General features: G+C 37.8%; 1 protein-coding gene across 3 annotated transcripts in view; it reads left to right on the forward strand.

Moving 5' to 3' along the window:
* PTPRM (protein tyrosine phosphatase, receptor type, M) overlaps window positions 1–25,247 on the forward strand; it is a 704,023-nt gene that overhangs the window by 392,214 nt on the left and 286,562 nt on the right. For 2 of the 3 annotated variants that reach the window (XM_011994360.1, XM_011994361.1), the window contains 2 exons: window positions 1,827–2,100; window positions 3,121–3,157. In XM_011994360.1, the coding sequence (XP_011849750.1) occupies window positions 1,827–2,100; window positions 3,121–3,157 (311 nt within the window). Of the gene's footprint in view, window positions 1–1,826; window positions 2,101–3,120; window positions 3,158–10,879; window positions 10,955–25,247 lie in introns of all 3 variants that reach the window. The other variant, XM_011994359.1, reaches the window with a different exon arrangement.

Genomic DNA, 25,247 nt, shown 5'->3' on the forward strand with positions numbered 1-25,247 from the left:
AAATGGAGAATCACTTTGCAAAGAAAATAATTATTCTTATGGTTTCTCTCTTTTGTGAGATCAGTCCTCGTATGTTGAATAAAAAATCTAGATATATGAAATCCATGTTTGAGATTCACTTAATTCTCTCATTTCGTAGGAGAAAAAACTCAAATAAATTCATTGAAATACATTTAAAACCCCAGCTTTTAGCAGAATTAGCATTAGAGCCCAGACCAGTGCATCGTTTTTACCCCGACAAAAGCGATTTCAAGAGAGTGTTCACACTTCTTCAGGACTGTTTTTAATGGAATTCCAGGTTAGATTTGTTTCACAGCTGTCCACTGTGGCTGTGCTACAGAACAGGCAGTACTTAGTCTTCCACTTTGACCTTGAGCCTTTGCCTTTACTATTGTATGAATGATCCACTGATGTGGAGCATTTTACATGACTCAATCCAATAGAAAGTATCTGCCGTTTAGGAAATAAGAGTTGTACTCCTTTTTTTTTAAGTTTACATCACTGGCAAAATTCACTTTTTCACTGCCCTGTAAACCTGCTGGTTACCTGGCTACTGAGAAATGAGTCTGATATTCTAAAACAACTGATTTTTATTTAGACAGAGTTACCAATAGGATGGCAGCACACATTTCGTTACTGTAATAGAACGTGCTAAGTGGTTGTGCCCACGGAGATAGGTGGTTCTACGAATGCAGATTCGGAGGTCACATAGAGAGGAACCTCCCTAGGCATTCCCCGCCATGGGTGGGGATGGCAGGCAGCCCTCTTCTGTGCCTTTTCCTTGGTATTAATGGGTTCTGTACTGAGCAGCTCTTGGTTCGTGAGAATTCTGGTGCCTTTCTGATACTGTAAGAAAAAGATCCCTCGTCCTGCCAGAGGACTTACAATCTAATCTAGAGTCAGTTCAGAGAAGCTTTAGTTTTTCTCAGCATAAGAAACTTTTTTTTTTCCAACAAAACTGCAAGCAACATTCATCACTGCAGCAAATGTATTAAATAAATATATTAATTTTCTGAAAATCCATCAGTTCAGGGTTTTCCCATTCTCCTAAGGTTACTTCAGAATTCAAAGACATTGGAAGAGGGTGGGCAGGTACCAGAGACCTGCTCCTTAGTGGGACTGTCGCCCTTGCAGACATCTTCAAAGATACCCATGCCCAGCCCATTCTTATATGAGATTCGAGGGGCCTTGTTCATGACTTAGTCTTACTAATCACTTGGAACTCCAAGGCTTTGGTTTTTGAAACTGTAATCCCTTATCTCTGCTTTTCTTATGCATTTCTTTCTACTGACTGAATATGGTGAGGGCGAAGGAACATAAGAAAACATAGGAAGATAAACCTTAGTTAACATGAATCACTACACATTGTGTTTTGTGATTTGTTAAAACTTTGCTTGTGTTGTCATTAAAGAAAATAATGCATTGCTTTTTAAAATAAATTTATAGTTGGTATAATTTAATTGTATTTGTCAGGTAAACTGAGTTAGTTGTCTGTAAAATCATCTTCAGTTACATGTGAGAAAAACATTACTTCTGCGCAGATAAACAGTAGAGATTATCATATTAAAAATTTTAAATGACGGGGAATTTTGTTTCTCTCACTAAGTAGTGTTGTTTTGGGTGGGAGAGTTCTGAAGAAGAACTGAAGCACCCTCCCTCTCTTTCTCTGAGCAAGTGCTGCATGAGAGTCTGTTATATACCAAGCACTATCGACTGCGTCCAGTGTGTTCTTTATTTTGAGTGTCCTATGGGTCCATGCAGTTGAAGGCAGAGTGGATCAGTTCAGTTATCATAAAATATCATTGATGATACTCTTGTTTTTCTAGTGTCTATCAAATAGTTGTTGAGGAAGAACGTCCTCGAAGAACTAAAAAGACAACAGAAATCTTAAAGTGCTACCCAGTGCCAATTCACTTCCAGAATGCTTCTCTGCTGAACTCACAGTACTACTTTGCTGCAGAATTTCCTGCAGACAGCCTCCAAGCTGCGCAGCCTTTTACAATTGGTGATAATAAGACATACAATGGATACTGGAACACTCCCCTTCTCCCCCATAAAAGCTACAGAATTTATTTCCAAGCTGCTAGTAGAGCCAATGGGGTAAGTTGTACAGATAACTGTTTACTTCGGCTATTCGGGGTTGTTAATGTGAACATGGATTAAGTAAAATAGTAGTAAAATTGAAGTCATGCTTTTCTGCATTTCTACTTGTAAACAAATGTGATTTTTCTTCTCTTAAAATTATTTCCGTCTGGAGAAATTTATGGAAAGAAACGAATATACTCATCTTTATATATATATATTTTTTTGTTTGGAGGAGTTTATCATCAACATGATGGGTTTTATTTTCAGTTTTCCTGTTACCGAAAGTTGGCTGGCAATTCTGCTTAGCTTACTATTTTACAGGAAGACAGTATAGCTCCAACACATACATTCAGCTCGTTTAAAATGTGAGATTCACAGCATCTGTCTTTTCAGCATAGTCTGTGCCATTAAAGAAATGGGAACTGAAGAAGTTCCACAAGAGTTTCTACTTCCTATAGCTGTGACTAAATTTGGTGTCTTTTTTTTTTTTTTCATAAGAGAAAATAGAAAGATGAGAGGGAAACAAAATAAAAAGTGTCATTTCTGAATTTGTTTTCCTTTCCTGTTCAGACCAGCGCAGAACTCTGCTTGAGATTGTGAAGGCTCCTTAGAGAGAGGAAATGTTTCACATATACCACAGTGGGTCCCTCCTTCACAGCATAGGTCTAGGTACCATTGTCAGCTTAACTTTTGCTGGTGAAAAGCGGGGAAATCTGAGATGCATCGTACTTCTCCAGTGCTGTTTGCTCAGGAGGAAGTACAGGGACGGTGAAGGAGGTCTGGGGCCACCAGGCAGAGGCGTTTTAAGTGTAGCTCCTTGTTCATCATCTGGTCTAGAAATGCCCAGCACCACCGGCACTGGAGCCAGAAAATGTATCTGAGTGTGGTTCAAAGAATAATTGCTGTGTGATTAAAGACACGCCTGGAACAGTGAGATCCCTCTTTATCAGTGTTATTTAAATAGAACTATAGATATTTCTATTTGTTTTAAATAAAACATGAATAATGATTTTTCCCTCTCTTTATTTGACACAGGAAACCAAAATAGACTGTGTCCGAGTGGCCACAAAAGGTAGGTTGAAATTGTGGAATGCTCTCCTAATTAATGTTCCTTAAAAGTTTATTTTAACGTATGTTTCAAAACTTTTTGAACTGTAACTTGATTGAAAATAAATGTATTATATGTACATATATATGCATGAATGCATGCATGTATTAGGATCTGATGGTAATTAACATTGACTGACTGTAACTCATATAGATACTTTTTAAAATAAGAAGCTGTATTTCTGTGTTCCAAGCAGTTTTCAATAGTTACCTTTTTCAAATTTTTTCAAATGAATTTAATTTTTATATGATCTCAGTACACGTTTTTAAAACCATACTATCATACCTGGTTAGTACCACATCTAGTGAATCTTGATATGCCAAGGAATAAAATATCACCCACTATTTTTAAGCAGTGATCGAATTATAGTAGCAGTAGAAAGTGGAGTCCACATGGGCTTTTTTCACTAGTGGTGCGTGTCTCTCTGAGCCTAGTAACCAGGTTATGTTACTGTGGAGTGTCTATTTCCCAAGCCTGGTTAAAACTCTGAGATAATGTGACAGAGGATGAGCTGCAAAAGTGGGTAGGGCGAGTTACCCTGAGCTCCCCACATAGCACCTCCTGCAGAAGCAAGTGCAGACGTGTGTTTGTGAACATGAGCTGTCATCTGGTCAACTTGACAGTGTTGTTTTAACCATCACATCCAGAAATGTATAAGAAAATGATTTGAGAAATTTAAAATGTCATCTTAAATGAGGCAATATAAATTAACACTCAAAGTTAAATACCCTCATTCAGACCATTGGAGTGGCCATGAGTACAGTGGGAAGTTCTGTATGATTTAATTTAGAGGCGATGGTAAAAACACATCATTAGGTCTGTAGCAGAAGATTTAATTGGGTCATACTTGATGAGTTGTGTTGGATAAAATAACTTCTTGTTGTTGTTTAACTCTCAGGTGAATATAGTTTGAATATACCATGATGTACATGTGCATTTTCAAAATTCTCATTGAATTCTTATTTTGTGAACCTACATGACTTTTTTAGTCAGTGTTAGCTCAACAAATATTTCTTGGTTGCATGTTTTGTGCAAGGTATCGTGTGAGGTACTCACCTCATTTGTATCTTGTTTGTCCTCATGGGCTTGTAGTTCTATATCCAAACATCGATTTATACTAATTTTAAAACACTCAATTTTTATATCATATTATACCTAAGTGACTTTAGTACAGGAATAAATTAATATTTACTGAAATTATAGCTGCTTATGTGTTTCATAAATTGCCGTATGTTATCAGCTATTAATTATTATAGGACGATGAAGCCCTTGAACCAGGTATCCATTGATGCTCTTAGATCTCAAGGTTTTGGTCCATGCTCAGCCACAGGAATTTCAAAATACTGCTGTATCACATTTCACTTACGCTTAAGGCCTGAAAAAGTAAATCCTGCTCCAGGGCCCCTAGTTTATAATGCTCAATGTTTAACGTCACAGCTGAAAGTTTTGAAACCTCTTTCATACATGTGTTCTCATTTATTTCTTCATTACTATGAAAAGGGAAACAGGTACTGCTATTCTTATTTTTTAAAATGAGGAAAAGGTGTATTTTTGGAGATGAATTGACTCACCAAGGTGACTCAGCTGATAGTCTGGGGATCAAGGCCTGCACTCCTAGCCCCAGTGTTTCTTTCACCATTGCTCATGGCTCGTCACCCAGCAGCACCTCTGGCCCGTGACAGTATTGTGTAGTGTAAGCATCAGACCTCTTTGTGAGGGTTGAGCCACTGCCCAATTTACTGTGAAAACAACAAAATATCTGTCATCATGCTCATTTACATAGTTAAATAATTATATAAATAACACACTAGTAAATGTGGAAACCTGACAAGTTTGCTGTTTTCACAATAGATTGAATTAGATAGTGATTTGGATCATTCTCTTCCATCAGCTAGATTTCATCAATATTGTAATTTGTTTTTCAATTCACCAAAGGATGATTAAGCAATCAGATGACCTGATTGACTAAATATTCCCCACTCCTATTTTCTGAGTCATTTGCAAACATTTACACAGCAACAAACTCTATCCAAAGAACCTCTTTTGGGAAAAGAGGGAAACAAATTTTAATATTTCCTGCATAACATTGTCATTTCTGTTACATCAAATCATAACACAAGAGGAAATCTTGGAAGATATTCTCCCTCCAGGCAAAACTACACTGTTTTGCGCTATTTTATTAAGTTCTCCATGGACGAATTCAGCAACCCTCCTTTCAGCACAGTGTAATGTTTCATCACCTTTTAGTCAGAAAATTTGTCCTTATTGATACTGGAAATTCTCTTGCAACATGGGAAGCCATTCCATCTTGACTACATAGTCAAAACAGAGAAATGGAAGATCTAATAACTGTTGGTACCACAGAGTAAAGATGTTTAACATGTAAAAGAGTTCAAACATCCTGAGTGTGTGTGGCCACATACTGCTCACACTGCGATGGCTTAATTGAGTTTTCAGACACAGAATTGCTTTCCTAAGCAACATTTTGAATGTACAGAGATTTCAGTGTTCTCCTGAAACAACTATTGACAAGTATCTTTATAGAGAAAGTATGGAGGTGGGTTTGTTTTCACTAAGAGCTAGCTTATAATTTAAAGTAAGGGTATGTCTCTTAAAAATATATTTCATACTATTTATAAATTTAATGTAGTGATTATTTTAATCATATTCCAAAGATATATTTTGACACTCATCATCTTAAATATTAACTTCATAAAAGTTAGACAGGAAGAAACCTAAGCTGTATTATTATATATCTCCCTATGTGTGGGGGATTGTCTGTATTTTTATGCATCCTCTTCATTTATGCACCTAGATAAATTTCCTATAGGTACATGTTAACTATAGGCAAACTCATCACAGAATATTCTCTCTTGAGTTAAACGATAAAGACACCATACACCAGGGTGTACGTGATGTTTATGTGTTACCTGCCCAATTCAAGGGATTGTTTTTAATTGTATAGTGGAGTGAATAGAGGAGCTTTTAAATATTTCTTAAAATCTGTGAAATTGTATTTTTCATTAACATTCACATTTTTATAGTTGGATTTTTAATGACCACTTGTCCAACTGTGTTTTAGTGATTAGTGTATGTGTTTTCTTTAGCTTTTATATTCACCATAGTGATCTCATGGCAACTAGTAGGGTGGAAACTCTTTGCAGCTAGTTTTAGAAGGCTTCACTGATGATCAATTCTGAACTGATAGGGTACACTAAAACTCCAGATGTCTTATTTGTAAGTTAGATTTCTTATATTTAATGAGGTCTATTCATTCTAATTGATGTAACAATTAGTTTAAGCCATGTACATTATCTTAATCTTCCATAAAATAAGATTTTTTCATAATATTATGGCACCGCATGTTTGTCCTTGGCAGTATACCCATTTGGGAGCTTTCCTGTTGTCCATTTAAAAATTACTTGAGTGCCTCCTTGATTTATAAAAGTGCTGGCTGGGAACGGTGGCTCGCGCCTGTAATCCCAGCACTTTGGGAGGCCGAGGCAGGCAGATCACAATATCAGGAGATCGAGACCATCCTGGCTAACACAGTGAAACCCCGTCTCTACTAAAATTACAAAAAAAAATTAGCCGGACGTGATAGCGGGCATCTGTAGTCCCAGCTACTTGGGAGGCTGAGACAAGAGAATGGTGTGAACCCGGGAGGCGGAGCTTGCAGCGAGCCAAGATCGCGCCACTGCACTCCAGCCTGGGCAACAGAGCGAGACTCCGTCTCGAAAAACAAACAAACAAACAAACAAAGTACTTGGGGGGTTTTTTGGGTTTTGATATATGGGGAGCAGTCGTATATGTTAATTTGATCCTCTCCTTGCTGTTATTTGACTATTGTCTAGCTGAAGCTTGTACAACCCATGGCCTGTGGACCACATGCAGCCCAGGATGGCTTTGAATGCTTCCCAGCACAAATTTTTAAGCTTCCTTAAATCATTATGAGATTTGGCTGGGCATGGTGGCTCACGCCTATAATCCCAGCACTTTGGGAGACTGAAGGAGGAGGATCACCTGAGGTCAGGAGTTCGAGACCAGCCTGGCCAACGTGGTGAAACTTCGTCTTCACTAAAAATACAAAAATTAGCTGGGCACAGTGGCAGGTGCCTTTAATCCCAGCTACTTGGGAGGCTGAGGCAGGAGAATCACGTGAACCCAGAGGGCAGAGGTTGCAGTGAGCTGAGATTGCACCATTGCATTCCAAACTGGATGACAGAGTGGCATTCCATCTCAAAAAAATATATAGAGATAGATAGATATAGATATATATGATTTATGCATGGGTTTTTTGTTTTTTGTTTTTTTTTTAAAAGCTCATCGACTGTTGTTAGTGTATTTTACATGTGGCCCAAGAAACTTCTTCCAGTGTGGCCCAGGGAAGTCAAAAGATTGGACACCCCTGGTCTAGCCAGAAATCAAATCAAAGGCTTCATATAAACACATGCTAAATTATTTTCCAAAAGTATTAGAGAAATCAGACTGTAAGCCTTAAACAAAAAGAAAACAAAGCATTTTTTCAATGTTATATTTTAAGGGAATTTTTCATGAAAAGATTATTCATTTCACTGTTTTTGTAAGTTTAGAATTTTATTTAACTTAAAATTGTAGTGGAACATAAATATGGCTTATTGGAAGACCTTGAGGAAACTTTGAAGGATTTCTATTGTCCTGATATAATTTCTATCTTCAGAAATATGAATGTTTCTTTTTTTAATCACTAAGGTTTTTGAGAAGTTTCTACAGACTGTTTTTCTGTTCACTGTTTTGTTCAATGAAATACTATCCTTTGTAGGCCATAATGGTACAGAATGAAAGGGCGCTGATAAAAGAACTGAAAAGATTGTCTGTTGAGATGTAAAGCTAATTAAGATTCCTTTTAATTTCTTATATTCTCTACATGAGAAAATGAATTATATAGCAAGACCACTCATATATGCTAATCTGCTGTTATTTAGGCTTTGGATTTAGAAATACGAACAGTAACATTCATCATTCAGCATTTTATAGAGAAAATGTACTTTTTTCATGATCTGAAATAATCTTGATAATGTACATCATGAGTATATTAAGGCCCCCTGAGAAGTTCCTAAACAGAAGAAACCTGAAAAACCCTATGCTTTCCAAATGTATTTGATCCAAATTCATTTTTTAAGGAACACTCAAGTCATGCAAAATGCAGTTAGGTAAATGCTGACTCAGCAAGTTCCAGAAGATCCCACTGCACATAGCTGAAATGACCATTTAGAAGTCTGATCCACAGGGACCTTACGTTTATCAGCACCAGATATTGTCTTCAAAGTATAGGATTGGAATTTCTGTCTTTATTCCAATTCTGTACTTTGAAGACAATATCTGGAGCTGATAAATCCTGTATCTTTTTTCATTATAAAAGAGAATATCACCAAACTTAGTGATAATTCTCTTTTATAATGCATCTTTATTGATATTTTAAGATAGAGGTCAGCAAACTTTTTATGTTAAGGGCCAGATAATAAATATTTGAGGCCTTGTGGGCCATATGGTCTCTGTCACAACTACTCAGCTCTGCCCTTGCTGGGCAAGAGCAGCCATACGCGATACATAAACAAGCATGTGTTCCAATAAAACTTTATTTGCAAAAGCAGGTGGTGGGCCTGCTGACCCATTAGAAGATAATGTATAGCAAAATCAAATTTTTTCCTCATAACTAAAAATAATAGTTACAAATAAACACTTTACAAAGCAGAACATAGAGATCATATAAAAATCCTTCCTGATATTTATAATATACTTTTTACATGGTAGACTTAGCTTCTGATTATAGTTTGAGTTCCTTTTTATTTGTGAATACCTGGCTGACTGACATAGCTATTTTCAAGTAACTTTTTGTTCATATTGTTTACCTTTTTGGATATTGGGTGCTCTGTTTCTCTTTTCCTTTTTTTTTCTTTCTTTTTTTTTTTTTTTTATTCTTGAGACAGTGTCTTCCTCTGTTGCTGAGGCTGGAGTGCAGTGGCACGATCTCAGCTCACTACTGCAACCTCTGCCTCCTGTATTCAGCAATCCTCCTGCCTCAGCCTCCCAAGTAGCTGGGACTACAGGTGCAAGCCACCACACCAGACTAATTTTGTATTTTTTTTAGAGATGGGGTTTCGCCATGTTATTCATTTGATCTCGAACTCCTGAACTCAAGCGATCCACCCACCTCAGCCTCCCAAAGTGCTGGGATTACTGGTGTGAACCACGGCACCTGGCCTGCTCTGTTTTTCTATAAAACAGTTTCATTTTTCTCAAAAGGAGAACAAGTCAGACTCTCCTACAGATAATACAGAACTGCATAGGAGTATTGGTTGGAGCAACATTAGTCTATGACCAAACAAAAATGTTATGTGTATGAAACTTGGAATTGGTACCAACTTTGTAACAATCTTAGAAATAACATTTTACTGTGTACAGCTTATTATAACAGTATTCAAAACTGCATAATATGCCATATTAAGAAAATTATCTCTGTAATGCATCAATATACTGGGAGCTGCCTATTCTCTGACCAAACGGTTTGTTTGTTAATCTCACTTGACAAAACTAGAATATTTTCATTAATAATGTGTGAAAGACTGTTACACCATTTTTAACTCAGTTACTGCAGTTGTCTAGTTGTAAGCAGCACTGCTTGCATGGTGCAGAGGGATATTTCAAAATACTATGCAGCAGCAGTTTTGGGTGTAATTGTCTGCAGATGGTAGATGATCTATTTTCCTTACTCGCTGCCACATTTCTAATAGTACCCAGGCTGTTCCATGTAAATTAGTAATCTTTCATGTAAGCCTGTCCTTAATTTTCCAATATTTTTTCTTTGCATCATTTTCCAGCTGTATCATGTTAGAATTGATGTTTTAATTTTCTATTTTTTTTTAAATATCTGTGTGTCATTAATGTTAACCACTTAAACACAACTGCTGAGCTGTGCAAGCAAACTAAGAAGGCAGCCTGGTCTGCTTCAAGACTCTTAATCATTTCTTTGTTCACATGTTAACCATGATAACTATAGCAAAGGCAATTTGTAGTTTCTATTCTTTTCCAACCAATACTTTGAGATGCATTTTTTTTCTCTTAAAGTGAAAAAATAAAGTTCCTAAATGGAAATATGCATTAAATTTAGACATCAGAGAAATTTTTTCACCTAAAAACGTTTTTAGTGAAAGAGTATAATATTGTTCTTTGCAAAGGTGATTTAGCAAGAAGAGAAAATATTGTGAGTTCAACAATAGAATGTTACAACAACCTAATACGTTCTAAAAGCCTAAAGTTTGGATCACCAGAATTAACAATGAATCTTTAAGCACCACACTCAATTTCAATTGGAAACACTACTCAGTCTTCAGGTTTATTTAGGACGAATGTTGTTGGTTTTGTTTTCCTTTTTTTCTTCTACAGTTGATCTATCCAAGATCTCAGCCAAAGCTTGCAACTGTGTCATAGTTAGAAATCCAACTGCCTGACTAGGGCTTGTTTAAGGGAAACGAATTCAGAATATTCAGCACCTTGCTATGTTTTTTTTTTTTTTTCTTGTTGTTGTTGGTAGAACAAAGTTGCGACAATTTGATAGACTGATGGGGATTCTTCTTGCTAGCCTAGCTTCAGTCTGGCTTTTTTCTCCCTCATGCATGCTGACCTGGAAATCTTCCTTTGCCTTAGCTGCGATAATCGTGACTCAGCTTACAACACCTTACATTCGCATCGCCCCCGCTGCAGGCGACGGCCAACTAACAGGTCAGATGTTCGAGTACAGACGAGTCATCTTGCCCATTTCCCACTCATTTTTCTCAGCTTTGTTTCCCCTCTACATTTCCTCCTTTGCTTAAGGCCTGTTTACAATGTTTCAGACCCTTGGTACAGACCTTTGCTCGTATTAAATTAAGTGACATGCTTGGCCTCTTCTGTGTGCACATTTATATCCATGCATCAAGTACAACTCCACTGCATGTTTTCATTGTGTGTTTGGTCTGTTGGTATGTTTCTTTCTAGCCTAATGTTATATAGAAATGAAATTTGCTGGACTTGAAATAGCAATAACATCAAACAGGGTTTCCAACAAAATACATAAAGATATATTCCTAGTTTTCCAAATTAGTCTAAAATGGTATTGAGATTTAAGGGTACAAGAGGTTTATTTTTTACCTTGCCTGGTCTAGTTTGCACATACATTTAGCTATACACAATCCTGGATGCCAGTATTATTAAATGAAGCCCCCCAAAGGTGTTTAGGGTGACAATGTTCTAACAGCTTTGTGTGTACATACAGTAGTTGCAGAGCTGATTGCATTCCTTATAGATCCTTGTTGCAAAGCACAGTGTTTATATAAATCATGCAGAGGCATATCTGCAAGTCAGATGCTTTGAATAATTTAGGAAAGTTTAGAAAAATTGGCTTAGAGTCACGGAGTTGAACTGTGCTTCCTTAAACCAAGAGAAATGAGCTTGTTCACTCTTCCCGCTAAAGCCTTGTAGACGTCTCTATACATTCATATAAGAAAAGAGTCCAGTAAATTACTTCTAGTGAACTCCAGAAGACAAACTTTTTCGCTTCAACAAAAGCAAGTCATTGTCAAGATTTCTAACATAATTACATGGGCAGGACTCAAAATTCTGGTTTCAGAAGCACCTGCGTATAGTCTAGGCCTGATGAAAGCCAAGTAAGAAGCAGAAACTAGTTTCTATATGATTTTCACTCCAGCAATTGTTTTTTGTGTGTGAAACTAGGCAATGTCCCCTAACATTTAAGAAAATGGTAAAGCTTAACTCATGGTAATAAATTACAAATGTTTAAGTTGTTCTGTGAACTTACTATTTTGGACAATAAAGAAAGCTAAGCCTCAGGAAAATTACAGACTGGTGTTATAAGGTAAAGAAATGTAAAATAATTCTATTTCCTTCTCCACTGGAATTCTGTACATATTTTCAGTTCTCTATTTCAGGGCCGAAAAGCTATCAATTTATTGACAGTTCTGTTTCCCTTGCCTTCAAGTTTCTTTTAGGAGTATTTCTTTTCCTGATTGAAGTTCTACTTGTTACAGACTCTTCCTTCTCCCAAGCTTCTGAAGTGTTCTTCCCACAAGTAAAAGTATTTGAGGGACAGTGCCTTTCTTAAGTCCTCCCCACTAAAACCTTCACCTTTCAGGACTGGCCTGTGGCACTCTGTGTAGGATTAGGAGTCCATCTTGAAGGTCATTGGGATCTTTCAGCAACACTAACCACCCATTGTCTGAGCCAGCACCAGACTCATCAGTACATTGTTAAAAATGGGTTGTTCCCACCTTCGTAAAACAAGTACTTATGAAATATAATTCAACAGTCCTTTTCCCAAGCTTTACCTATAATCCACTAACTTCAAATGAAGCATGTTGTTTACTAGGAATGAAGTAAGCGAACCTTCTGAATATAGCTTTCACTCTAAAACTTGCCTGATTGAGAAGATACTTCATAAAGCAGCCCCCGTCGTAAGGCATTCAGACCCAGTGAGTGTCGTTATTTTGGAGCTAGTCCAAAGGACACACACACAACTGCAATGTGTGGCTGCTATTCCTCTTAAGAGCTACAGGTGATCTACCTCATTTACTTTGGTTTATTAGGGATTAAAATGATGGAGTGTCAGAATAAGCCTCAAAAACCAGTAAAAAACTATTCTTGTTCTTTCTTCAGTATTTACTGCTGGTTTTAATGATGGTTAATCTTACCCAGATAAATTCACACTCAAATGATATTTCTTTTGCATTTTCCATTTGCATCACCCATCAGCTTCGACAGAAGTAACACTGTCTTGTTTTAAGGGATTTATTCAGGAGTCATACCGCAAGCCTGAGACTTAATCCATTCGATCATTTGTTTGACGTTCATTGAGCACCTTATCTGTGCCAGGTATGAATCAACTAACTCTTTTCAGGACTTTTACTTTGTATGGTTGCCTGGACACCTTGGCATCAAGTACATTTGCATTAGTAACCCCAAAACCTACATAAGTGCATAGTCAGCTGAGTGAAAAATTAGTATCATACTTGTCATTCAGCAAACCTAAGAAAAGACAGCAGTTTTACAACTGATGGGAACCAAAGGACCTGTATTTCAAACCGTTTCTCACTGTGGCAAACAGCCTAGGAAATGGTCAGTGGGACAGCCCTGAACGGTTTCCATCTCTGACCCATTCAACCGCTGTGTTTAATAGATCAATCCTGGCCCTTCCAGGAGCCAATAGAAGATACAGGAGGTATACATTCTGAAGTGCCTTCAGCTCTTTTTTGTTCATTTTGTTCTAACTGTGCTGACATCTTGCCCCTAAAAATCCTATTTGATGCTGTACTTGCACTGGGAAGCTTTTGTGAGATCATGAGTCCTTCGCCTTGCTGTCCCTGTTGTACTGGTATGTGGTGCTTGCTGGTTAGGTTTCCCTTAGTGTAGGTGGGCCCTCCCCTACTTGTCTACCACCAACGAAAACAAGAACCTTGGTGATCTGACCCCAGCACCTAGGACTGTGCCAGGCATGATAGCTACTCAGGAGGCTGAGGCAGGAGAATTGCTTGAACCCGGGAGGCAGAGGTTACAGTGAGCTGAGATCAAGCTACTGCACTCCAGCCTGGGTGACCGAGTAAGACTCTGTCTCAAAAAAAAAAAAAAAAAAACTCATAAATATTTCTTGACTGAGATCTTTGAGTGGCCCAGGTGTCAGGAGGGTTCCAAAGAAGGAGTTTGTGGAATGCGAGGACATTTCATGAGCAGTCCTGTCATTGCCCTGGGGAGTGTTGCTTAAACTTCTTGACCCCAATCAATGATAAGAAATACATCATCACCCAGTACTGTATACACACATATACATACATGTAAGTTTAACTGCAACAAAAACTTTTAGAACCATACTTCCAGCACTACTCACTGCATACATAAGATATACCCTGATTTTTGTATTCTGTTCTACATTATTCTTTTTCATTTTAGAAAAAAAAATTCTGGTTGCTACCTTCTAAATTGATTTCATTTCCCATTAATGAGTTGTCATCCACAGTTTTAAAAAAATGCTTTGCTAAGTTACTAACTAGATTTAGGAGATAGTAAAGAGGAGTGGAATGTCTGACTGGAATGAAGGTTCTGTCTACCTCAGAAATCCTGCTCTAAAGAGTACACACAGAGAAAGTTCTAGAAATTGGAAATGCCCCTAGTCTCTTTCTTCCCTTTATCTTGTGATTCACTGTTCATAATACAGAAATGATTTGGGAAGAAAATAGAAAGCTATACATGCTAGGAATCTCTTTAAAACCTTTTTATTTTACACCTATATCTAGGCTATTTATTTTAAATTAAGATATCTTTGTTTATGATTTAATAACCCAGCCAACCATGACATGCTGTGGAGAATGCTATATATATGTTTATTTTAAGTCAGTAGACCTTTCCATTGCAAATAAAACAAACCCTAGGTGTTTCAACTCACAAAAGCATGAAACAGCTTTCTCCTGTTCCCAGTGTAGCCCGCAGGCACCCAGGAAGTATTTTGAATTGTTTGCTGAATGACTGAATGAATAACAGTTGATGACCTGTCTTACTAAATTTATTCCTAGGTATTTTATAGCTTTCATTTATTATTGTGAGTAAATTTTGAGCAAATTTTGATTGAGGGAAGGAATATTTTGAAACTGGTTTATTTTGTCTTCTTTTGGCTGATTTTGTTACTTTCTGGAAGATTGCAAAATATGTCTCTTTTTAATATATATATATAAATATAATAAGCTTTTCCATTGCAAATAAAACAAACCAATGGTTTTTCAACCCACTTACAAAAGCATAATTTCAGTCAGCCATTGCTTTTGGCAAGAGCCATTAAAAAGGTTGAATGTTAATTGATTTTCTAAGAGAATGGCCCAGCCACTCCTACCAACATTATCTGTTTTCCTCCTACTCCGCTGACTGTGTCTGTCCACTTCTCTACTTCCCACCCATCAGCCCCTACCTCACATCCTAAGTCCTCTTTATCTGCAGTAAACCATGGCAGAGCTAAATGTCTGTCCTTCTGTGGACCCAAGGTTCTCTATTTGTAAGATGAAGATATACCTGATCGGATCTTAGCCACACTGAGTAGCAAGGAGGACAACGTATGGCTTGAAGATGGTGGGATTGTTTACTGAACATTAGCTTAGTCGGTAGCAGTAACAGCACATACAAAGGTTCTGTGGTGTGATGAAGCATAGGCAGATATGAAGAATTGCAGAAAGGTCATCATGGCTGGAGAGCAGAGAGCAAAAAGGATGTGTGGGGTGAGCAGTAAGATTGTATAGGCCAACTGTGACTGTGTACCTTACATTAAGGACTTCGGTCTTGATCCCAGGAGCAGTGGGAAGCAATTGAAGTGTTTAAGGAGGGGCAGAAAGGATCAGGTTTGCACCGTATACTGCAGCCACACTAGAAACATTGGAGAAGAGATGAAAAAGGCCAAAAGACCGAAAGTAAAACTAAGAAATGGAAAACTATCCAACACACTGGAAAAAAAAAAAGAACAGAGTAAGTTGATGTGAATAGAAGAGTTCAAAGCCAGGAAATTAATACAGTAAGTACTGGTCATGGAGAATGGACCAGCTGCAGTCAGCATGGAGGAGCACATGCTAGGGAACTTAGGGACAGGGTCAGCCATATCAAAGGAATGCTTAGAATCCCTTCCAGGGGCCATATTTTATGTATCTTCAAACTTTCCTCAGCCTGCCACTCAGTGCTTGGCACATGAACGGCACTCAGAGTCCAGCTGTATTTTCTTTGATGGGATGAAGTTATTTGTAAAAGATAAAATTCCCTTGAAGAGTGAACTAATTTTCACACTGCTTTTTTAAAAAAATAAATAAATAAATAACATCCCTGCCACAGTGGCACTTCCAGCTGTGACTGCAGTCAGGGTGAATGGGGTTTCAGGAGGGGCAGCTGGACCAAGAGCTACACAGACCCCCTCCAGTTAGCCTCCCTTCAGACAGTACATACAGTGTAGCTCTGACAGAAACCAAAGTTGCAGCTTTCTGTCACTGAAATATGTAGCTTTAGGGAGCTGTCCTGTGAGCACTATCCTCTAGTATACTAGAGAAGCAATCATTCATCCATTCATTCATCGTTTCCATCGATGAGCTTTCACCCCTCGGAGAGCCGGCCATACCTTGAGCTCTACATTAGAGAGGAGGAACATTCCTGGAAGTGTAGGGTACGCTCTTTGCTCTGCAGGAACTCATATTTAGGGCCTTTGTTAAGACCAACATAAACAGTTCAATAAATGCTCCACTTGCATGAGCTTACCAACATCTTGAACTATTTGTAATAGTGGTGAGTGGGTAATAAACTAAGTTAACATATACTCAGTTGCACTTGAAAACATACTATCTATATGATACTGGAGTCCTTTTCAGTGTCAGAAGCTTCAATTTAACCTTTTGAGAGAATTTTGGATAAAAATTAAGGGAAGAAAATGCCTCCTTTAGGTTTCTTTATAAATAAAAAATGGCTAAACTCATTTAAGCAGGTAACCAACTGATTGAAAGAAGTGGCTAACTTAATACTACCGTTTTCCAACTAACTAGGTATCTTACTTTTTGTCACATGGAGTATTCTGTAAATATAGATGGTGAACAATTCACATGCACTGTTGTGGGCATTTCATATTAAATGACAGAGGGGGACATCAGTGCTATGTGTTTTGGCTACGGAAGTTAATACAGAGGGTTGGTGTGAGGAGAATTTGGTTGGATTTTCAGCATCTCTTTGAAGGGCTGCTTGAGGATTCTGAAATTTCCTTTCTGGCCACAAAGAATATAAAATGAGGGTAAAATTTTATTCTTTCTGCAATACCAGCTGACTGCATTTTAATGGGCTACAGTGTCACTGTTGATTTATTGCCCTTTTTGTTCTGTTATGTGTTATATTGGTCATTTTGCTGTGGCAGTTCCATCTATAAAACAGCATCGTTACAAGAAAATGGTGAGAGGATACAGGCGTACCGTGGGGGATGCCATTCCTTTTCTCTTGTCATTTTTTGGAATGAAATACTGAGTCAAATGTCAAGTATTTGATTTCAGAAATAATATATTTTAAAACCTGTATATTGCACTGAAATCGTATTTTCCGTTTTTATTATGTAAACAAGAATTTCTCTGTAAAAGATTTTCAATGTATAAAAACAATTTAATTTTTTGATACTGTTCTGTGGTTTTCCTTTCTATCAGCAGTGTGATAAAGGAAACCGAAGCAATATTTTATAATGTCTTTGTTTGCTTAAGGCATAGAGCTTTCTGGCTTGCACAGCATGTATTGAAATTTTATATTTTAGGAAGCCTACCTTTTAATTTTGACGTTAATTTGGTGTATTATGCATATTCAGAAAGAATACTGAAAGGAAAGTTTTGAGCTCAAAATTAGCCAAGTGTTTGGTAAAAGATACAAAATTCTGTAAAAAAGAAAATACTTTCAGTTTAAAAGACACTTGAAGATTTTTGCATGAAAGATTTTATATTGATAGTTAAATTGTTCTTGCCTTTTTGATAAGGAAACATATTATTTCAGTTTTTAAGTAAAACCAGTTCATTCTTGATATTAATAAAAATGAGAAAGGCCTGGATGTTTTTTAAGTACTTATCAAAGCTGAATGACAATGTCTGTGTCGCTAGTTCTTTCTCTTTACTCTGGTGACTAGCATGGAACTAGACACATAGTTGCTGTTCTCTGGCTGTACCGTCGATTGATACCAATTGTAATATTTTTATTTTCATCCTTTTATTTATTCTAAGAAATTATTACTACAATTTAAAATATAAGGAATCAAAATCCAGTCTGACAGGTTTAAGTCTGAAGATCCCAGTGACATCCGTAGGCAAACGGCTGCGTTGTACTGCTATGTGAGAACGTTGTGGTTGACTTTGGATTTAGGCTCTCTTGTACATAAATTAGATTACTATTGTTATAAAATACCTAGTGTTTGTGAGAGTTCTTTGAAAATATTTATGGTTGTGGTCCAGTATATTAGATCCATTCAGAATGAAAAGGAAGTCAGAATTTCCTTCATCATCATAAGACAGCAGGACGTAGAGGAGGCAACAGATCAAGAAAGTATCAAGAATTGATTTAGAATAAATGATGCCCCTTTTTGAAGAAAGGATTCTTACTTTAAAGACTTTCACCAACCTTGTCAAAGAATCAAGGGAGAAGTGAGGCTGGCAAATGAAAAGAGAAAAAAAGCACGGTCCTTAGAGCAGTTGCGCCTCATTTGCCCTTTCAGCAGTATCAGTGTTGAAGCGTCTTCCTCCATGTCTCCAGTGGGCTGAGAGTGAGGCCCAAAGTCTTTTAAAAATTGACTTCTAAGATTCTATCACGTTAACAATATCACCTGCCTCCCCAGTCTGCAACATGCATGTACTACTTTTCTACTTTTAGAATTGCTATTGTTGTTTTTAATGTGAAAGGATCTTGGATTTGGCTTTCCTTTCTGATTCTTTCTCAAGTCTTGGCTTTTCCAGCTTAGCTACCCTATATTTTTGAAATAACCTCTGTCTGTCTGGGGAGGTTGTCCTTAGGAAAAGGGGAGGAGAGGTCGCTCTCCATGGTGGAACCATTGAGTGAGAGCCCTTGTCCAGTTGCTGTCCCATCTCAAATGCTTGTTGTCTGGAAAGCCTGGGCTCCATGAAACCGCAAGGCCAGGCATGGTGCATCTTCTGGGAGCATCACTTTCCTTGATGATACATAACGCAAAAACATTTTTTGTCAAAAATTGATGTATTGTGGAATGAAATGCAATATTTGCATGCTTTATTAGAAAGATCAAAAGTCTTTTAAAAAAGATCAAAAGTCTTAATAAAAATGTCAAGCTTGCAGTGGGCCACTTAGGATAAAGCTGAACTTCCTGCTGGAATTTGTTCTCTCTCCTTCCCCTAATGGTACAGATGATGGGAAAGTCTACCTTAGGGGTAGACTCCAGATCATTTTCAAACACACATGGCCCACTTCCTTGGGCAGTTTTCTAATATGTTAGATAGGAATCTGGACTCAACAGTTCCCTAACTGTGATTTTAAAAGGGAAGTTCACACAGGAACTCTGGCACCCAATGCACACACTTTAGAAAGTATTACACAGCAAGTAGTGGGTTCAAGTCCAGGCTTCTTCTGGGGGAAATCTCTTGATCTCTCAACATCTCAGCTTCCATATCTGTAAAAGAGGGAGAATACCATTTTTTTTACCTCAGAGTTAGCGGTGAGACATCAAGCGCAAAAACGTACGTAGAGTAGAGAACAAAGCTGGCTCCAAGGGAAGGCAGTGGAAATAGCAATTGCTGGTGCTTCTTGTGTGACTTTGTTGTTGTTACTCTAATATAGGATTGTTTTATGGCCCATGAGGCTTTCAAGATGATTTGGTGATTAATCCAGGCCACTGCCAGTCCCAAGTTGACACTGTAGCTCTTTAGAGACATTCAAAATTGAACTTCTGAGAAAATGAATGGATTTCTTGATGGTATGTGGGGTTTTATTTACATGAACACCATGTGGATGCTGTGGTCTCCAGGAGCACCGAAGCAAGAAAGGGACGTTATTATTCTATCACGTGTGAAGACCTGTAATGAGTCTCCCACTGATGATATTTTCAATTTACCTGTCTTTGGGATATAAGCAGCATCAGCATGACGAGGCTGTTATCTTGCTGCTGGCAATGATAAAAATGCTGGTGTCGGTGATACTGATGAAAAAAGTTACTGCATTTTCAAATACAGCTATTTTATTTCAAGCAGTGATAGCCCAAAGCAGAGCATAACCTGTTTTGTACTTCCCTGTCACCCAGCACACTGTGTAGAACACCAGGCTCCCTTTCTTGACCATTTGAGGTTCCTTTGTCCCTCGGTGTCCTTAGTTTAAATAAGGATACCTTTCTTTGTGTTTATCCTTCAACAACATCAGTTCTCAAGAGAGCATGAGGGGATGCACTTTAATAGAACTCTATTATATGGATTATAGATTATCTCATATAATAACCTTTTCAGACAGTAGGTATGAAAGTAGACAAATATAAAGCTATTTGTAAGGGAATGAGAAGTCTTACTTAGAAATAGGTCTTAGCCACGAATTTTCTTCAACATGCTGTTTTCCTGTTTAGAGGAATAAGTAACTATCTCTGAGAAACAATGTTTGAAAATAAACTTGGCACCTGCCTAGGAGTTAATAAATGGCATCTGCTTAGCATATCGATCAGTATCTCTGATGAGCTTTTCCATTTAGTCCAGTAAATATCCAAGCAATGCATCACTTGAGCAGTGTAATTGATGTTCAGTTTAATATGTGTAATTTACTTATTGGTGTTGCTAATGATGCAGTAATTAATTGTGGCTTATTATTAATTTTAACATAGTTTATTCAAATTGGAGATCTTGGTCAAAACACATACTGGCATACCAACTTTTGTCTGAGATTTTGTGTAGGTGTTGTCCTTACAGTGATTTAATTTGGTCTTTTTTACTCAGATTTTTATGAAATATCTCTTCATAGTAAACATGATAAACAAAAGTCTTTGTGATTGTACTACCAATTCAGTGGATTCTCCTTATATGTCTTTGAATAATTTCTTTAGATATTGGTATATATCTATGTACAAAGGCACACACATGCACATAGGTAAAGACGACATCAAAGTGAGTTACATGTGTCTTTTAGCCAGTTTAGGTACTTAATAAAGGGAATGATTTATATTTCTGCCTTACTTCTGTGAGTAACGAAGTCAGAAAATGCTCCCATGGTAGGATCATAGGACTACGATAGCCATTTTATTAAATAAAATTACTTTTAATAGTTTGAATCCTACTAGCATTATCTTATTAGACATTTCTCTGTTTTTTACTTTCTGAAGAACCCCAGACCATTATAATTAATATACAGCAGAAATTTTGGCTAGCTTAAAGACTTCTAAAACAAACTCCATATACAGTCATGACAAATGACCTATATCTATTTAATCATTACAAGTATTGAGTTTATAACACTTTATTCTTGACAGATACTCACTTCGTGTCTCTCTGATACGTACCCAGTTAACTTTCTAGTCATTGATGGATATATATTTCACAACATTGAGTGCTGAAGATATAACGCTTTGCCACTAGTATTTATTTCCATGCTCTTACTTTCTGTTAGTCTCTTTTTCTCATTGGTGAAAGTTTGGCCGCAAATTTTCTGGTAAGGATTTTGTCTTAGTCTGTTTTCTGCGACTATAACAAAATACCACAAATCGGATCATTTATAAACAATAAAAGTTTATTTGACTCATGGTTCTGGAGGCTGGGAAGTCCAAGAGCATAGTGCTGGTATCTGGTAGGGTCATCTCATGACAGAAGGCAGAAGCAAGCAAGAGAGACAGAGAGGAGAAATCAGACCAAACTCATCCTTTTATCAGAAACCCACTCCACAATAATGACATTAATCCATTCACGAGAACTCTGACCTCATGACTTAATCACCTCTTAAGGGCTCCACCTCTTAATACTGACTGTTACAATGGCAACTAAATTTGCAACGTGAATTTTGGAGAGGACATTCAAACCACAGTAGACTTTCATCTGTTATCGCCATACTAAGAAAAACCCTTCTTTTCTTCTGACCATCTCTTGGCATCCTCAGTGGAGCTCATGTTCAGACCTCTTCCTTCTTTCTTAGCATGTTGTCTTGTTGCTCATGTAAGATCATCCAAAAGCAGCCAAAGATGCCTCTCTTCTTAATAAACCCCTCTGTAAGCACTGGAAGTCTGTGGAGGAGAGACCATGAAATAAGATTTCTTGTTGTCTTTACTTTTCACTTCTACTTTTTCCTCCTTTTTGTTCCCCATCATGCCCATTGCCCAATGTCTGAGGACTTTAATCTAAATAGGAAAAAAAAAAAAAGAGTACAAATGAGAAAGACAGGAAAATTAAAGTGAGCTTTACCATGAGAGATCTTTGATTCCGCAAACATGTTCTCACATACACTGTAGATACATGATAACATATGAGCCAGGTCATGTGAGGGCCACAAAGATGAGTAAGACTAATTTTGTCTCAAGGAATTTGTGTTTAGTGTATGACATAAAGATTTACCAAAATAACTGAACTCAAGTTTGAAAATAGTCAGTTCTGTGCAAGTGGGGAGAAGCAAGGTGTTCTAGGAGTTCAGCAGGGAGAGAATCCTTTTCTGCAAAGCAGTTAGGAGCAGTATTTAGAATGTGTGGTCTTTGAAGATGGATAGGATTTGAACCTACACAAATTGAGTAGGGAAAGCTCCTGTGCAGCAGGAGCAAAGGCCTTGGGAAGGGAAATACTGAGGGCATGGGGAAAGTGGGCATTTCCATTTGGTGTATTTCAGAAAGGAGGGTGGCATAATATTAGGAAAGGGGGTTAGAGTTAGCTCATGGAAGGCCTTTTGAAATAATCATTTAGCAGCTCTTGGATTTGATTTTGTTTTTTTAAATGAAAGAGTGACTCGATTGGAGCTATTATTTAGGAAGATTCATACGACTGCACTATGTCAAAGACACTGGCTAAGGTGTCAGCTTGGGAGTCAGGTATAAAAATCTAGAAGAGAAATAGGTGTCAGTGAGAATAAAAAAAAGTATAGCAGTTTTAGACTTGTTAGAGATTGGGAAGGACAATAATAACTGATCTCTCTAGTGTCTGGTGACTGTTCTTTAACAGAAGGGCGGAATAAACCTCCTTTGTAATTTATTCCAGTTTTATGGACTGAATACAACCAAAATTAATTTACTTGCTCTTTTGCTGAATACTGACTGCATTGTGCATAGACAGGGGAAAGCCTCGCTCAGCCTTTCTCTGTACGAACTTGAACTCCTGCTTTTATGTTTATATGTTCAAAAATATTTTTCTCCATCTATACACAGACCACTCATGGTTATTGTTCTCTTTACAAATGCTTCCTGTGTCTTTTATAATATTCGTTCGGTAAAGACTTGTCAGGTGCCCACCGTGTTCAAGAGACTGTTAATCACTACACAGCAAAGGTGGTAAGAAATGATCTATCCTCTTGGGAAGCTCCTGTGGCAGGGCACCTGCTTGCCTTCTCCTGCAGTAGATAAATGACCCTAGTTCCTTTTCTCCTTCTTTGTGGTCCTTCTTTTCTGCCTTGTCAATCATTTGTGTTTCTTTCCTTTGATTCCTTCTCATCAGCCACACGATGACTAGTATATCATGCTCCAGGATTATACACATGCCATTGCTCTTGTACATTTCAGAATTGTATTGATCATATTACCAGATCTTTCTTTTCTGCACTTTGGCCAGGAAGTCCTTTGTCCTCTTGTTTTTCTTTCAGGATTATTAGTTCCTGATTGCAGTGTTCTGTACTTTTCTTTTTCATTCTTTTGTTAGACTCTCCTCTTTTCAACTGACCAAGATCACTTTAAACTTGAGTCTTGTATTCCATAGCATGAATAATAATCACTCGAGTTTTCTGGATTATATTGGGGGATGCTGTCGTGCAATGAAATAGGAGTAGGCTTCACAGTCAGACACCCTGGGTTCAGAGTGTAGCACCATTCCTTCTCTTTCACTGCCTTAGGACAAGCTGTTTATCTTGATGGCTTCTGTTTCTTCAGTTTCCTCATTTGTAAAATGATATTAATTATACTTCATGGTATAATATTAAATAAAAATTATATAAGGTACCTGGAATGTAAAGTAGGTCTTCAAAAAGATTAGCTTTCTTCCTTCCTATCTTATTTAGTAGCACCCAGGCAGTTGATCAATATACTTTAAATTCCTTTACAATTCAGAGTGTCTTCCAATCTCTACATATTGGGGCTAGTCGTGAATTAGGATTTGATTCCACCAGGTTTGCCTCTTCATTGTATAAAAGATTCTTTTCAATCATGCAATCAGTGATGGAAATTGGATCACTGAGAAAGTAACATAGTATTATATTAGGAGATGCTTGAAGAAGAGCAACACCATTACATTTTTTTCGCATTTGCCGTAGTCTGAAAAACTTCCCCACTCATAATTGGGAGCCGTGGTTCTGGAGTTGGGTATTTCTTCGTGTTGTGTAGGGAATCCTCAAAGGTGTTACATAGATTCCTGGGTCCTACCTCAGACCTTTGATCCAGAATCCATGGGGAACCCAGCCATCTGCAGGTTTCAAAGCTCTCCAAATAATTCTTTGCCCAGCCTGAGTTTGAAACTTCCTGTAATTGAAGACCCTCTGTTTTAGAATATATTAAACAGCGCCACAATTAATATAAGCCATATTCATTAAAGCCCTTTATTATTGGAGGAAATATTGTGTGTTTACTAAATGAGAGTCTGGAGAGTGCATGACTTCTACTCTCTCCTAAGACCCTGTGAGTCCTCATCACAATTCTAAAAGGCCATCTTTTTGTTGTTGTTGTTGGAGACGGAGTCTTGCTCTGTCACCCAGGCTGGAGTGCAGTGGTGCGATCTCTGCTCACTGCAAGCTCCGCCTCCTGGGTTCACACCATTCTCCTGCCTCAGCCTCCCAAGTAGCTGGGACTACAGGCGCGCATCACCACACCCGGCTAATTTAAAGGCCATCTTTTGTGTGTGTAGCTCTTAGGCCCTGGGAAAGCCATGTCACACATCTCGTGCAATTTGCTAGACTCTACATTTTTTGAGCCTCAGAAATAGATACTTCTAGCAAGCATACAGAATAGACTAGGTATACTTACTTTTTGATGAGATGGCGAATGACAAATTTCAGACAGCAGGAAGAGCTCTAAGGGGTTTTTGCAAACAACTACTACTTTGTGCAGGAAGCTGTGTGATCCTTTCTCCCACGGGAAAAAATGTTAAGAGGTAAATATGAGGTCCAGACCACGACCTAAAATACAAATCTGGAAGAAATTTTGAGGGGACCGGGCGCGGTGGCTCAAGCCTGTAATCCTAGCACTTTGGGAGGCCGAGACGGGTGGATCATGAGGTCAGGAGATCGAGACCATTCTGGCTAACATGGTGAAACCCTGTCTCTACTAAAAAATACAAAAAAAAAACTAGCCGGGCGAGGTGGCGGGCGCCTG

Source organism: Mandrillus leucophaeus, unplaced genomic scaffold (assembly GCF_000951045.1).
Source record: "Mandrillus leucophaeus isolate KB7577 unplaced genomic scaffold, Mleu.le_1.0 Scaffold453, whole genome shotgun sequence".
Classification (NCBI taxonomy): Eukaryota; Metazoa; Chordata; class Mammalia; order Primates; family Cercopithecidae; genus Mandrillus; species Mandrillus leucophaeus.